General features: G+C 40.4%; 1 protein-coding gene across 1 annotated transcript in view; it reads right to left on the bottom strand.

Annotated features, from left to right (window-relative positions):
- Positions 1–16,511, bottom strand: part of Brms1l (BRMS1 like transcriptional repressor) — a 33,407-nt gene that overhangs the window by 14,492 nt on the left and 2,404 nt on the right. Inside the window, exons 2-4 of the mRNA XM_031356128.1 lie at positions 13,760–13,850; positions 8,791–8,918; positions 7,944–8,023 (exon numbers count right to left, since the gene is read on the bottom strand). Of these exons, the coding sequence (XP_031211988.1) occupies positions 7,944–8,023; positions 8,791–8,918; positions 13,760–13,850 (299 nt within the window). The remainder of the gene's footprint in view (positions 1–7,943; positions 8,024–8,790; positions 8,919–13,759; positions 13,851–16,511) is intronic.

The raw sequence follows: 16,511 nt of genomic DNA, 5'->3' as shown, positions 1-16,511 counted from the left end.
GGGAGCTAGGGGGATTGCTCTCAGGAGGCAGGGGGCTTGCTCTCAGGAGGGCAGGGAGCTAGGGGGCTTGCTCTCAGGGGGCAGTACTTTACTGGTGATACAAAGCTACAACAGCATTGGGGCTTCAGAAGCAGACAGCGCCAACCACAGTAAGACCATCTTTTCCGTTCACCCTAACATAAGAAGCTGGTGTGACCTTTCCAGGACAGGACTTAAAGCTAACATAACTAAAGGTGGACCACAGGCCTCATGTTTATTTAGACTTCCCTTGAGTTTATTAGAGAAGTGAGTAGGGATTAGAACACAGGCAGAGAAAGCCAAGGCAAGCTCCCTGAGATAATGGCTTCTTGTCCTAGAAAACAGTGCAAAGAAACAATAGGAAGGTATGGGGCCAGGTAAAACAAGATCAACAGGGGGAAGAGGAGGTCCTAGGGGCCCTAAGCCAGCTCCAGGTAGCAGACTCCAAGCCTTAGGGCCTCTCCCATCCCAAACGAATGAAACAGACACTTTATTATGCTCCTGGTGGCTTGGTCCTTCACAGATGTTCAATTCTTTGTCAAAACTAATAAGCTCAGCAAACTCCCTAGATAACCCTCGGCACCCCATTATAGTAACAAGCACTTTAAAAGCAACAACTCCAGAGACTCACAGATCTGTGGGAAGCCCTGAGAAGAACAGAAAAGAAAGCAGGTAAGTTACGCCTGGTAACACACTTACACAAATTCAGCCTGGACCACCAGGTGAGTTCAAGGTGACCAAATAAGTGTCCTTAAAAACAAGAGTAAGCAGAGGGCCAGGGACCCGGCTCAGGGTGGCGCGCCTGACCAACATGCGCAGAACCCAGTGTTCATTCTCGGTCCCGAAGAGGCAAAGCCAGCATAAGTGAAGGCATCATTAGTTCCCATAGTGGAAACCAAATGTACAAGAAAAGTTGAAGTAGACTCTAACTCACCACCTGGCTGGTTAAATGTAAATACCAATTACAAAAACAGTTTTCTTTAAATATAGTTATTATCAACCTCTCCACATAGGGACATGGTAGACATGTGTTATTTGTACCACAGAAAAAGTCAGTAGGAGACCATAACTCTGGGCTCAGGAACAATATTTATGATTAGGGCAAAACCAAAAACTATGAAACAAGGATATAAGAAGAATGGAATGAAGAAGCTCACGGAATTCTTGGCTTCTGCCAACAAGCTAACCATGTCTAAAAGTGATAGAGATGTGAAGCTAATTCCAGAAGGGAATTAACACCTAAATGTCACAGAAAGCTGTCACCGAGATGCTGCGTTTAGAAAGAGGACAGCATGCTGCTTGTTTTCACTATAAGCCTATGCCTTCCGAGGGATGTGTACATGGAACCTGCCAGAAACAAACATTCAAAGAGTATTTAGAACCACAGCATGTACAAGAAACTCAGCTTGAAAATCTATTCGGATACTGAAGAGTTGTTCAGAAGCATCCCTGCCAGGCTGTAAAATATATACAAATATGTTCACTTATTAACGATGATTATCTCTGCATGGTAAAGTATGATTTCAGTTCCTTCTTTGGACTTACTTTTCAAATTTTATCAGTAGACATTTACTACGCTTACAAATGAAAAGCAAACTTTTCACTTTAGCTTGTCTACGTCTATGTGTTCCTGTGTGTGCATGCGCATGCCAGTGCATGTACACATGAGTGTCTGCACATGGAGGCTAGAGGCGGAAGTCAGGGGTCTTCTTCAATCTCCTTCCAGCTTAGATTTTGAAACTAGGTTTCTCACTGAACCTGGAGCTCTCCAACTAGGCTGCACTGCACGGTCAGAAGGCTCCAGAGATCTGCCTGTCTTTATCACCTTTGCCCATTACTGAGGTCACAGCTCCCCACTACCGCTATATATATGTGGCTTCTACATGGTTCTGGTATCCACACCTAGGTGCTTGTTGACCAAAAAGATCAGAACCCTGAAGACCTCTCACAAATCTCAAGAACCAGAAGCCAGACTGACTGACTCTAAAGGCCTCTGATTCCTGATTCCCACCTGCTACTAAATCAATCTGTTTGTCCGTCTCTCTCTCTCTCTCTCTTTCTCTCTCTCTCTCTCTCTCTCTCTCTCTCTCTCTCTCTCTCTCTCTCTCTCTCTCTCTCTCTCCTCTTCCACCTTCCCCTCTGTGTGTGTGTGTGTTTGTGTGTGTGTTCAAATTGTTTTCAGGATTTTAAGTGCTGGATTGCAGGCATATGCTACCACTATACTGAGTTTTATGGGGTGCACAGGGCTTTGTGCATTCTAATAACTGAGCCATATCCCTAGGCCTGCTGTCAAGTAGTCACTGCAGGCCCTGTAGTGCCTTTTCCAAGTGTGACCCTAGTACTCTACACACGCACTGCCTTCTTTAACTTGATCCAGCCTATCTGCTGCCTCCATCCTCAGTAAGGCAGTGTACTTTCTCTGTGTACACCCATCTGCACATGTCTAGCCTCAAATCTCTCTGCAGCTACTCAAGCAGACAGAGACAATCGGCACAATGTCTTCCACCTTTCTCCTCTTGACTCAGTTACTTCTATGTAACTCAATTAAAAGAACTACAAAATAAGCAGACAAAAAACTCTGACAAAATTCAGAATTAATAACAACGTACATGAAGGAAAAAGAACAAAGAACTCCAATTCTAGTTCTGCTTATCATCAATTGTGTGACACTGAGCAAGCCAGTTAGCCTCTCGGTTTCATAAGCTTAAAATAATCCCTACCTCATAACGTTACAGTAAGGATTAAAATGATAATATAAATATAAACATTAGACACTTCTATTGCATTCAAAGTGTTAAGTTCTATTGCATTCAAAGGTTAGAAGTGGTTCACAGGCTAGGAGTGCTCACAGCTCTTAGAGGGGACATGGGTTTGGTTCCAGCACCCACAGCAGCTCCCTACCACCTGTTAACTCCAGTTCCAAGGAATCTGATGCCACCTTCTGGTCTCCACATGCACTGCGCACACACACACACACACACACACACACACACACACACACACACACGAGCAAAAGCACCCACACATATACACAAAAATAAATAACTCTTTTAAAACTAAGTTCACTTTCATTTTTATTTCATCTTCTAAAATGTCCTAGAACTTTGCCATTTTCAGATTTTTTACAATTTTTTTACAGTAGTTGATTATTCATTAAACATAAAAACCATAAATGAGTATGACTAAATAGAAACTTACAGAAATGCAAAGAGATATTGGAAATCTTTCAACCTCATTAGCTGTGCATAACGGCATGTTCCTGCCACTCAGCACTTGCGAGGTAAAGGCACGAAGATCTCTGTGAGTTGGAGGTCACATAAGTTCCAGGCTAGCCAAGGCTACATAGTGAGACTGTTTTGAGGGAAAGTGAGAGGAAGGGAGAAAAAGACTGGGAGACAGGGAAAGGGAGAAGGGAAGAGAGGGGAAGGAAGATGGATGTTTGAAATCTACTGACAATAGCCAGAGATGACAACAGAAGCAAGGTGGTGGCAAGTACACAAGAAGACCAGGAAGGTACAAGCTAGACAACAGTTCAAGGGCTTCTTTGTCTACAGGTGAGAACCGTCTCAAAAGCCAAAGCAGAAGACAATGAAGTATTTCAGAGAGGTGAATGTATGCCCATAGTCACTGCAGCATTATTCACAATGCCCAAGCTATGACATAACCAACATAATGGACCACCTATTGATGAATGAATAAAGAAAATGTGATGCATACAAAATATAAATATAAAAACAATGGGGATATAATTTAGCTTTCACAAAGAACAAAACCCTGTTATTTGTGACATGGATGAACCTTATTCTGAGTAAAACAAACCAGGTAGAGAAAAAAAAAAAACACTGCAGGATCTTTCTTTCATATGGACTTAAAAGAAATAAAGTAATAATAACTGGAACTCAGAGCAACAGAGGGTAGACTGGGAGTCACTAGGCATGGGGATGGGAAGGGAATAGGACTTGCTGACCAAAAGATACAAAGCTTGGATAAGAGAAATAGGTTCTGCATCTACTGCACAGCAGTGGTGGCTACTGGTATAGTAACACACTGTGTACTTGGAAGTTGTTATAAGACAATACTGCAGTGGTCAGAGTGAGAATGCTCCTCCCCCCCCCCCCCAAAGACTCACAGGTTTGAATACTTTGTATCCAGTTGGTGGAACTGCTTGAGAAGGATTAGGGGGGATGGCCTCATCAAAGGAGGTGTGTCACTGGGGGCAGACTTTGAGGTTTCAAAGGACTGACATCATTCCCCAGGTGTTTTATTTCGGCCTCCTACTTATGGATCAAGATGTGAGCTCTCAATTGTTCCTGCCACTATCATGGACTCTTAACTCTCTGGAAATATAAGCCCAATTAAATGCTTTCTTTTATAAGTTGCCTTAGTCATGCTGATTTGTCACAGCAACAGAAAAGGAACTCAAGACAGGTAAGTTAACTTGGATTTTTAATTACCTCTCAATGCATATTATCAGAATATCATGATATACAGCATAAATGTATAGACTTTTTCAATTATAAAATTAAAACTTGTTTTATTTTTAAGAGAGATGGCATAGCAGTCCAGCACTCAGAAAGCAGAGGTAAGAGATCGTAAGTTCAAAACCATCTTATAATAAACAGTAAGACAAAAACAAACAATCAAAAACCCCACGGGCTACAAATATAACTCTGTGGTAAAATACTTACCAAACAAGACAGAAAACAGAAATACCATAGAGCATGGTCATTCCAATTTTAGGTTATTCATTAAAAAAAACCCTGAAATCATTATGTGCATGGGATATTTGCATTCCCTTGCAGATTGTTGTAGCACTATTCACAACAGCTAATATTGTGATTGTACAATCAGTGATTGTACAGTCTAGTCCTAGACAACTGCAAGGGTAATTAAATGATGTATATATGCAATGAAATACTTTTGAACCTTAAAAAAGGAAGTCCTGTCATTTGTGATAACATAGGTGGCCTGGAAGACATATGCAAATAAGTCAGAAACAGGAGAAAGATACCACAAAGCTCTTGCATGGCTATGCAAATCAATCTAACACACTCAAGTAGAGAACAGAATGGGGGTTACCATAAGCCAGGGAATGGCATAGAAGGCTGCAGTTGGCATACACATGCAGTCACACAAGAGGATTGGGTCGGGAACTACAGATCCGTCAGCAAACATGGTGCACACCATTCTCAAATTTTGTTGAGAAGATAGTCCTAGTTGGGCTTGGGAGCTCACACATGCAGCCCCAGATAGCTGGGAGGCTAAGGCAAGATCACTCAAGCCATGAACTGATATTTTAAACACACTAGTATAAAGAATGTTTTTAGGAAGAAAATGAAGAAGAGAAGGAGGAGGAGTAAGAAGGGAGGAGAGGAAAGACAAGGGTTAATTAATCCATTAACATGTATAAAAATTTTATATTTTATTTCCCTTAGGAAGTAGACCAAAAATAAATAAACAAACAAACAAATAAATAAATAAAACAAAAACTAGCCAGGCATGATAGCACTTGGGAGGCAGAGACAGGCATATCTCTATGACTGTTGAGGCAATGATGTCATATTAATGCAAACAAATATATGAAAATGGAAAGTTGTTAAGAGAAATAAGATACTTTGAAACTTGCACAGTTTCAAAGTAATTCTCCTCAAATTACAAATCTATCAGGGCAGGAAAAAATAAGTTTACTTAGCAAAAGCTACAAGTCCAATCAAGTGACTACAATAACATCACCAATAATGGGACTTATCAAAATTGTACACTCCCCAACAGAGTTCAATAAAAAAAATACAGCAGCAGTAATATTTCTTCCAAATTTACAAAACCTTGCCCTTAAATATTGGTAAGCAGGGCCCTTGGTCCAGTCTGTAGTATCACAAAAACTAAAGATCACAAAGTCCAGGAAAGCCCAAGGAAGTACTGCACTAAAGAAAATGAGTACAGCGCACCCACCCAGCACCAGCAGTGGGTAGCCCTAACCACCACTGTAACGCCAGCTCAAGAGCATCCAATGCCCTCTTCTGGCCTCCTCAGACACTGCACACACTTGGTACATAGCAAGCAAACACCCCACAGATAAAACAAAAATAAACATTTTTGAATCATAAACTCAAACATAATTGACACTCGTAAAAGTGACAGTTCAATGCCAGGTGGTGGTGGCACACGTCTTTAATCCCAGCACTTGGTAGCAAGAGGATTTCTGAGTTCAAGGCCAGCCTGGTCTACAGAGTAAGTTCCAGGACAGCCAGAGCTATACATACAGAGAAACCCTGTCTCAAAAAACCAAAAAAGTGACAGTTCAAGTCTTAAATACCTATTTCTACAGCACTGGAAATATCAATTATTCCTAATTTGTCTTATATATTCTGAAATCAAATCAAAGATGGTTCTAAACTTTGAAAACAAATTTCACTTATAAAAAAGGAATGAAACATCTAAAATAAAATAAACAAGATATTAGCAATGTGTTTGGCATGGTGGCACACCTGTTCTTACTATCTTTAGAGAACAGAGGTGTAGGAGGATGGAGAATTCAAGGCCAGCCTGAACTACGTAGTAAGCCCTGCCTCAAGGAGTGGGGGTTGGGGGGTGAACAATAGTAGTCTGGGTATGGTGGCATGTACTTTTAATTCCAGCACTCCAGAGACAGAGGCAGAAATCTCTGCGAGTCCCTAGGCACTCTACATATCGAGTTCCAGACTAGCTATGGATATATATTGAAATCCTGTCTTTAAAAAAAAAAAGCAAGCTGGGCAGTGGTGGCGCACGCCTTTAATCCCAGCACGCAGAAGGCAGAGATAGGCGGATTTCTGAGTTTGAGGCCAGCCTGGTCTACAGAGTGAGTTCTAGGACAGCCAGAGCTACACAGAAAAACCCTGTCTCGAAAAACCAAAAAAACAAACAAAAAAACAAACAAACAAACAAAAAAAAAAACAGTAACATCCATTGTTTTTATACCTATTCAGATATGGAATATTAAAATAAAGAGGGTTTGAGGCTGGTTCAGTGTTAAAAGCACATGCTGGTCTTGCAAAAGACCCAGGTTAGATTCCCCAGCACCCACATGGTAGCTCACAACCATCTGTAACATCAGTTCAAGAGGATCCAATGCCTTCTTCCAGCCTCTGAGGGTACCAGGCACACATAGGTACACACACACACACACACACACACACACACACACATATATACTCACACAAAACATACATATACATAAAATAATAAAATATGTTTAATTATAATTAGGGGTCATTCTAAAACTTGTCCCCTTACTTAGTCCTGTTGCAGCCTTTTAAAGATATCTAAATCCTACAAAAAGTTATTTGCACAATTAGCATGATGTTCTTAAACACTATTCAAGATAAACACAACTTAAAGAAAACGTACTTGTATTTCCTTCACATAGGGAATACCGCTTCAAAATGTAGACCAATGACCAAACCAGTCAGAACTTTACTCTATAGCCCAGTGTTCTAGCTGCACCATGTCATATACTAAAAGTGTAAAGCCTACAGTTCTATGTTGTGTGATTACACTATCATCTCAGTTGTCTGATGGCACGATCACTACCTAGCTCTCTAACATAACAGTCACAGACGACGCCTGCAGCCCGGTGGTACAGCACTTGCCTGTGCCAATTATACACAGGACTCTAGGGTCAGCTCCTAGTACCATAAATGCAAATCCATTCTTTAAAAGTAACAGTGGCAAATCTTCTGAAATTATCCCACTTTCTTGTGTTCCTTTGGGTCCTGTTTCTAGTACAGCTTCCAGGACAACTGCACTTTTTAAATTTATCAAGGGATGAGCTAAAGTATTACTGAATTTTTGTTTCCCTTATTTTATTTACTTTTTAAGCGACTACATTCAGAAAAGACCTAAAGAGATGCAGTCAGCTTGAACGTTAGACAGAATGACAGTACCTCACAATGCTGGCGAGATGCCTGGATTTCACATTCGTACTTGTTCTTCACAGACTCTAAGCAGAGTTCTCTATAGATTCCTGAAACCAAGCACAAAGATTATGTGGTTATATTGGCAATAAAGAGTCAGCCATCACAACTTCCCTACAGTCTGCCTACACCATAGTTTATAAGATGGCACAATAAGAAAGTCACAAATGATAAAGTCACTAACTTTATCCTTAAAAAAAAAGAATTAAAACCTATATAAAAGAAATAAAAATTAAGAGTTCATGAGCTAAGAAGCAGCAGCCGCATGACTACCTTTGGTTCTATCTCATACTCCCAAGAATACTCCTAAATGTTCACTCGAGAATGAGCAAAATAAAAGCACAATCCTTTTCTTAGATTTCTAACAGAAAGGGAGCCAGACAATAAACTCTTGGTTTCATCATTCACACATAATTAAAGCAAGAAATGGATTCTTTACTCAGTCAAAACCATTATATTCAAACTATTCTGAATCCAAAGCTTTTCAGGGAAGACTTAACTGTGTAAACTCAGAACAAAGCAGTCCACATTGAGAGTGCTCCCACCAGGCAGATGCTCAAGTGAATCTTACAGAGAACAAGGCAGCATAATATAGGGAGCGTGACCGAGCACATGGGCCCCATGGACTTGGAGAACAGTTACCTCCAGATGTGTAGACGCGATGCCAAGCCACAGGCAGCCTAGGGCTGTAAGCCGTTGTCTGTTGTATCATGGCAGGTGGCAGCTACCTGGACCTAGGCCATCTGCAACATATTCGCCCATACAATGCCACAAAATCAAAGTATCACAAAGTGCACAAAATGACAAACATGCCTACCTGCTACCTTTGTGCGAATCTGCATGTTTTCTTGTAAGGTCGCCAGTGGTTCCAGATACTCTGGCGCTTTTCCAGCGATGACTTCTTGGAGTTTTGCATCTACCTGACTCAACCGCTCTTTATAAAGTCTTAACAAAGCAAAAATGAAGACATTAATTAAAACTTTCCAACAAAGACAAGCTACTTGCCGCTCCCGTGCATTATCATTTCCTAACAGAGCTCATGCTCCGATAAGCTAGCAGATGTGTTCTTACCCTGACTGCAGTCAGAAAACTCACTTATGAGCATCAGAATATTAAACAGACACCAGTCCAGGGTTGGTTTGTTTGTTTTGTAATCAGTGTCACTCTTTAGTCACAACAAAAAATGCAATTAAAATTCAGACCCAGTGGTCTTTGTTGTCTAAAGCTACTTGGGCGGAAGGGAATGAGGCAAGAACCTCACTGGGCAAGACTGGACACAGCAAGAACCATCTCAAAAAAAAAAAAAGAAAAGAAAAAAAAACTTGAAATAACTACTTTGGCACTCCCAACTTTTACTTAATTGAACAATAATAAGTCAATTCTCAAAGAAAAAGGTTATTTAAATATTAGCTTAGAAGAAACAAGGAAATCACTTCTAATAATTTGGTTGTTACCCATCTTACCTGAAAAATTACAGTACCATATTCAACCTGTTTAATTTTTACTTGCTTATTATTTCTGGTATTTTGAGATGGGTCTCACTATATTATCCAATATAGTCTAAAACTCACTATGTAGCCCAAGTTAGTCTCCTGCCTCAACCTCCTGAGTGCTAAGATTACAAGTGAGAGTAAATATGTATGGATCCTATCAGTGTTTACAAAACAAAGAAGGCACACTGATGGTGGGGGGGTAAGTGATCAGAGCCCATAACCTGCTACTCGCAACTCTACTAGAAATGAACAGTGAAATAAAATGAGTTATTGGATGGAGAAATGAAAAAGGAAGCTAAGCATAGCAACGCACAAGCCTGCTGTAATCCTGTATTCGACTAACAGAGGCAGAGAAAGACTAAGTTTGAGGCCAGCCTGGGCCATACAGGGAGCTCCTCTCAGACTGGACTACCATGTAATCAAACTATAAAAACAGAAAAAAGAAGCCAGCCATGGTGGCACCTTCTGGTAAGATACTCTGAAAAGACAGAAAGAAGCAGGGAGACCATAAGTTGGAGAGCAGCCTGAGCTACACCTTGGGCCAGTGAGACAGCTCAGTGGGTAAAAGGAATTTGCTACCAAAACTGATGACCTGCATTTGATCCTCAGAACCAACAGGATAGAAAGACAGAACTGACTCCTGCCACTTTACCTGACAGGCACCAGGGCACAAGTGCAACCACATATACATATACATCCACACATATAAACAAACACACAAATAAATACCAGAGGACCCAGAGTCTAGTCCCAGCACCTATATGGTGGCTAATAACCACCCTAACACCAGTCTAAGTGGATCTGACGGCCTTGAATGGCCATCACAGGCATTGCACACTATAGAACACAAGCACATATGTGGATAAAACACATACACATAAGGTTATATATAAATATTATATGTATTATATAATTAAAATCTACACAAACAAATGCTTTTAAAAAGGATGAAAAGTGGGAAGGGTTCTTTATTGTCTATTTATGAATTTGCTTACAGATGCTGTAGGAAAGAGAAAAGGGAGGGGAAGACAGCTGACCTTGGAGCTAGGAATGTAGCTCAACAACATAACACTTACCTAGAATGTACAAGGCATGAGGTCATCAGCAACACCAGGAGGAAAAAAAACCTTTTATCAGTTGATGAAATAGTTGGATTATCAAAAATACTGAGTATGTGAAACACTGGGGTTTTTTGTTTTGTTTTGGTTTTTGGTTTTTTATTTTATTTTTTAAAGAATCCTATAGTGCAGGGCATAGGGTATTCTTTAATAGAAAAACCAACTATTTGTTCTTAGGAAGAAACTGTTTACATAAACTGCTTATATACATTGTACTTCAGAAAAACTTCTGGTTTTGAGGTACTTTAAGTTTGTTCTAAAAAAATTCAAAGCAGATTGACAAGTTATTTTGCAAGTTCCTTTTATTCCATTCATTACATTTATCATAAGCAATATATATACATATGTGTGAATGTGATGGTTGTATATGTGACGAGTGGGCGTGGCATATACGTTTGGCCCAGAGAGTGGCGCTATTAGAGAGTGTGGTCTGTTGGAGTAGGTGTGTCACTGTGGCCTGGAAGTCAGTATTCCACTAGTAGCCTTCAGATAAAGATGTAGAACTCTCAGCTCCTCCTATACCATGCCTGCCTGGATGCTGCCATGCTCCCACCTTAATGATACTTGAATGAACCTCTGAACCTTTAAGCCAGCCCCAATTACATGTTGTCCTTAAAAGAGTTGCCTTGGTCATGGTGTCTGTTCACAGTAGTAAAACCCAAACATACATACATATGCATATTCTTCATATGTTGGAAGGATGGCTTGCTTATTCTGACTTCAGAACAGCTCATGATGGGTGACTTTGATCTTTGAGAGGTCCTGAGTTTGGTTCCCAGCATTCAGGCCAGGTGGCTCACAACTACCTTTAACTCCAGCTCCAGGAAATCCAACTTCTGACCTCTTATGGGCACCTGCATTCTCGTGTGCGCACACCCATCCCCCAGTCAAACACCCCGATCAAAAATAATTATTTAAAAACATAAAAAACACAAATTTGCTACCAGTTTGCCAGAATGATACTGGATGAACTCTCTATGTTGCCCAAATGAACTCAAACTAATTTTAATTTAAAATTAGCAGTAGAAATCTTTTTTCTTTTTTTTTTTAATGTGTTTTTTTTAAGAGATTTATTTTATTTATTTTATGTGTATGAGTACACTGCTGCAGCTGTCTTCAGACACACCAGAAGAGGGTGTCTGATCTCATTACAGGCAGTTGTGAGCCACCATTTGGTTGCTGGGATCCGAACTCAGGACCTTCAGAAGAGCAGTCAGTACTCCTACCCGCTGAGCCATCTCGCCAGCCCCCCCCTTTTTTTTTCTGTTTTAAGGGTCTCACTATGTGGTCTAGGTTGACCTAGAATAGCCAACTGTCCCGCTTCTGCCTCTTAAGGGATGAAATTACAAACATGACATCAAACAGGCTACAATAATATAAACCTCTAGAATAAAAAAGTTACCATGTGTTTCAAAGCCAAAATTATAAACTTTATATTTTTTAATACATTGTACTAGCAGAAATAACACTCATATATCCATCTCTAACACCAATGAAAGTTAAGAGAGCCAGGCGGTGGTGGCGCATGCCTTTAATCCCAGCACCTGGGAGGCAGAGGCAGGTGGATTTCTAAGTTTGAGGCCAGCCTGGTCTACAGAGTGAGTTCCAGGACAGCCAGGACTACACAGAGAAATCCTGTCTCGAAAAACCAAAAAAAAAAAAAAAGTTAAGAGAAGAAATAGCATAAACAGAACTAATGTGGAAAACAAACCTGTCTCCGTCCTGCCTGCTAATTCTACTAAGTCTATTCTATCTCCTCTCAAACCTCAGAAGCCTTCAATGAGGATAATGGTGGATACTCGCAATCCCAGAGCTCAAGAAGTGGAGGCAGTAGAATATTAACTTTGAGACATAGCAAGATCCAATCTCAAGGTATTTTGGTCAGAAATTCTACTACTATGATAAACACCATGACCAAAAGCAACTTGGGGAAGAAAGGGTTTAATTCATATTACAGCTTGTAGTACAACATCCCGAGAAGTCAGGGCAGGAACTCAAGGTCTCGACCTGGAGACGAACCAATGCAGAGATCATAGAGATGGCTCATCCATTAAGAGCACTGGCTGATCTTAATTTGATGCCCAGCACTTACATGGTAACTCACAGTATGTATAATTCCAATCCCAAGGAATCCAATGCCCTCTTTTGGCCTCTACATGTATGTATGTGATGTAGATATATACATGCATGCAAACACCCACATACACACACATAAACAGCTTTTAAAAATGTATTCATAAGGAAAAGCTGATTGGCAATTCCTTTAGAGAAAAGTGCCTTCAGTGGAATGTACATGTAACACCAGAGCAAAAGGCCTGACTTCATTTGCCACTTTTTGCTAAAATTTGGGAATGAATAAACTTCTCTGAGCATCGGTTTCTTCACAAGTAAAATGGAAGTAAGACTACCTTCCAACATAGCAGGGCTGTTACAAGGAGTAAATTAAGCACCACACGTGAAAGAGGAGAATAGACACTGCTCAATGTTAAGACATAAAATCAAATTACCAGATAGGAAATTGCAGGGCAATACTTTCATTCTCAAAATTTAAAACAGTACTCTAAAGAACATTTTAGAGAGGAGAAAAAAAAATTTAAAACAGTATCTTAGCTGGACCTGATGGCACAGAGCTGTAAACCCAGATACACTGGAAGCTAGGGTAGAAGGATCACAAGCTCAAGGAGCCTGTGCTACAAGGTGAGTTCAAGGTTAGCCAGCCTAGGCAACTTAGCAAGACCCTGTCTCAAAAGGAAAAATACAAAGAGGAATCTGGGGAATGCTCAGTGGCAGAGCACTTTCTTATCATGTACAAGGCCCTAGGTTCCAGTTCTAGTACCAGAGGGGAAAACCTTTACCCAGTTGCTTAACAAGGGGATGAATAACACAGACAGAAGCAAGCATGCAGCAATGGAAACATTTGAATCACCAGCATCCACATGCAAGTCATCTCCATCCACCCCCAAAACCTCACTTGCCTCTAAACCCTGTTGAGCTAATGAGGTCTCTTGCGGGTAAACAATAACTGAAGCCTCCTTCAGACCAGATCAGCCAGTTCCCATAAAACACAAAAGGAACACAGCAGAAACACAAGAGCAGATGTAATTGCTCTTGTGCTAGTAAAACTGATGCCACTGAGGTTCAGTAACCAGGACCTTCTGAAGTTAATAACACTTACTGATCTTTTAGATCTGTAAACTGTTTCTCAAGGTTGGACATCTCATCTAAGCATTCCATCCTTCTCCTTTCACAATCTTCATCATCCATTTCTGTAAATACAAAAAAACAAGAAGGGAAATATCAAAGATAAACCTTCAGGGTAGGCCTGGAGGCACATGCTTGGGATCCCAGTGCTTGGGAGGTACAGGCAGGAGGATTAGGAGTTTAAGACTAGCTATGACTACATGCCACTTAGCATGTTTGAGGCCAGCCTGGGATATATGAGACCCTACCCCCCAAAAATAAAAACAAACAAAAAAGATAAAACTGTTTCAAATAAATCTGAAGTTAGTCCAAACTGGAAAAAAAATGCTTTAATATGAAACTGGACATCCAAGATCTGTATTAAAACTTAAAGGAAAAATAAACAGTTTTTATCCAAAATAATTACCACTATAGAATTAATATGATGTCAGGTTAGTTAAAACTCCCACAGTCTCTAAAGCGTCTAGTGTTTACCTATTTTTCAATCTTCTTAAAAGCTATGAATGAAATAATAAAGTCAATGAAGTAATAACTCATTGATTTTATATTAATTCTTGAGGACTTAGCACCAAAAACGACTATGTTCATAAAGCATCAATATTATTCAAAAAAACACACTTGGAATTCTCTCTTCACAATTTTAGCATGATGGCTGTGGTGGTAAATGACTATAATCCCAGCACTAGAGAATTTGATGCAGGAAAAATGATGAGGGTTCAAACCTAGCCTGGGGTGAAGAAAAAAAAAATACAGAGCTGAAAAGATGTCTCAGAAGTTAAGAGTGAATACTGCTCTTGTGAAGGACCCAAATTCAGTTCTCAGAATCCGTTTCATGGTTCACAACTACCTGTAACTCCAATTTCAGGGGATCTGATGCCTGTCTCATTCTAGCCTCCAAACACACCATACACATGATTACAATTTTTTTTTTAAATCTTTAAAAAAAAAAAAAAAAGAGCCAGCACTTGGGAGGCAGAGGCAGGCAGATGTCTGAGTTCGAGGCCAGCCTGCTCTACAGAGTGAGTTCCAGGACAGCCAGCGCTACACAGAGAAACTCAAAAAAAAACAAAAAAACAAAAAAAAAACAAAAAACAAAAAAAAAAAAGAAGATGGAGGAGGAGGAGCCACATGGCTGATTACCCCATCACATAAAAAAGCAACTAATAGCTAGGCAGCATGGCAATGCACACCTTTACTTGCAGCGCTTGAGAGATAGAGACAGAGACAGGTAGATCTGAGTTGGAGTTTGTCTACATAAGGAGTTCCAGGCCAGCCAAAGCTACACAGTGAAACCTTGTCTTAACAACAACACAAAGCCAACCAGTCCCATTACATTTATCTTAGGGAATACTGGACTGCCACTCACCCTGCTATGGTTCCCTCTCCAGATTACTGTCAATGAGAAAGAGCAAATGAGTGAAAAGATAATGAACTCTCAAAGACAGCAACTGCTAATTACCAGGTCTGTCCTATTTTTACACCTTCTGTTTTTATATCACATACATGCAACACATCAAAATAGTGGAGGCACAAATTGAGCTGCATCTTAATTTTCATTAAATAAAGGTCAAACTATAGCCAGGTGGTGGTGGTGGCAGCAGCACACACCTTTAATCCCAGCAGAGGCTGGTGGATCTCAAATTCAAGGCCATCCTGGTCTACAGATCAAGGACAGCCAGGACAGCCAGGGCTACACAGAGAAACACAGTCTCTAGAAAGAAAAAACAAAGAAACAGCTAAACTGTGAGAGAGAATTACAGCATGCAGTTATTGTCACACAGCAAGGAACTAGATAAGTAGATGATGATAATCTTCTAAAGCAAACTTAAAACATTTATGCCTCATAATAGCTTACTCTGTAACTCTTTTAAAAAACAGTCCCTCAACTGGAGATATATTCCAGGGGTCGGGCACATGCCTAACCCTGGATTTGACAGGGATTGGGAGAGACATGACAGGGACATGACACATGCTCATGCATACACATGCACGAACAGGCACAGACACACACACACACACACACACACACACACACACACACAAACACACACAGGGGTTCTTCAAATTTTTTTATCTTCCAAAATCTGTATTAAAATTCTGTGCCCAAAGGATCTGTTCAGTACCAAGGTTTGAGAGAAAAAAATGGATCATGCAATATGCAAGCTGCGGTAGAATAAAAATAATCATAGGAAAAGTAAGACTGCGAAATGCATTTAAAGGATTTACTTGTGCTTTAAAAATTGACTTTTAGTTCAAATTACTATTATGATCTATGTAAATTATGTTATTTTCTAGGCTGAGTTTTTTTTCTAACATCACAACAACATAAATACTAGAAGGGGAGACGCACAACACATGCAATTTGATGAGAGCCTGGCTCCCATTAAAACCTAAGAACATAGGCTGGACAGACAGCTCGGGGCTTTTGAGCATGTTCTGTTCCTACAGAAGATGAAAGCTGGGCTCCCAGCACCTACACAGGTAGCTCACAACGACTTGTAACTCCAGCTCCAAGACATCCAGTGCCCTCTTCTGTACTCCATGGGCACCTTCACCCACATACCCATACCTACACACAAACATATACATATATACATAATTAAAAAGAAAATCTTGCTGGGCGGTGGTGGCACAAGCCTTTAATCCCAGCATTTAGGAGGCAGAGGCAGGCGGATTCCTGAGTTCGAGGACAGCCTGGTCTACATAGTGAGTTCCAGAACAGCCAA

This window comes from Mastomys coucha, unplaced genomic scaffold, assembly GCF_008632895.1.
Source record: "Mastomys coucha isolate ucsf_1 unplaced genomic scaffold, UCSF_Mcou_1 pScaffold6, whole genome shotgun sequence".
Classification (NCBI taxonomy): Eukaryota; Metazoa; Chordata; class Mammalia; order Rodentia; family Muridae; genus Mastomys; species Mastomys coucha.
Note: the sequence above shows the minus strand (reverse complement) of the source record. Positions and strands in the feature narration are given on the sequence as shown.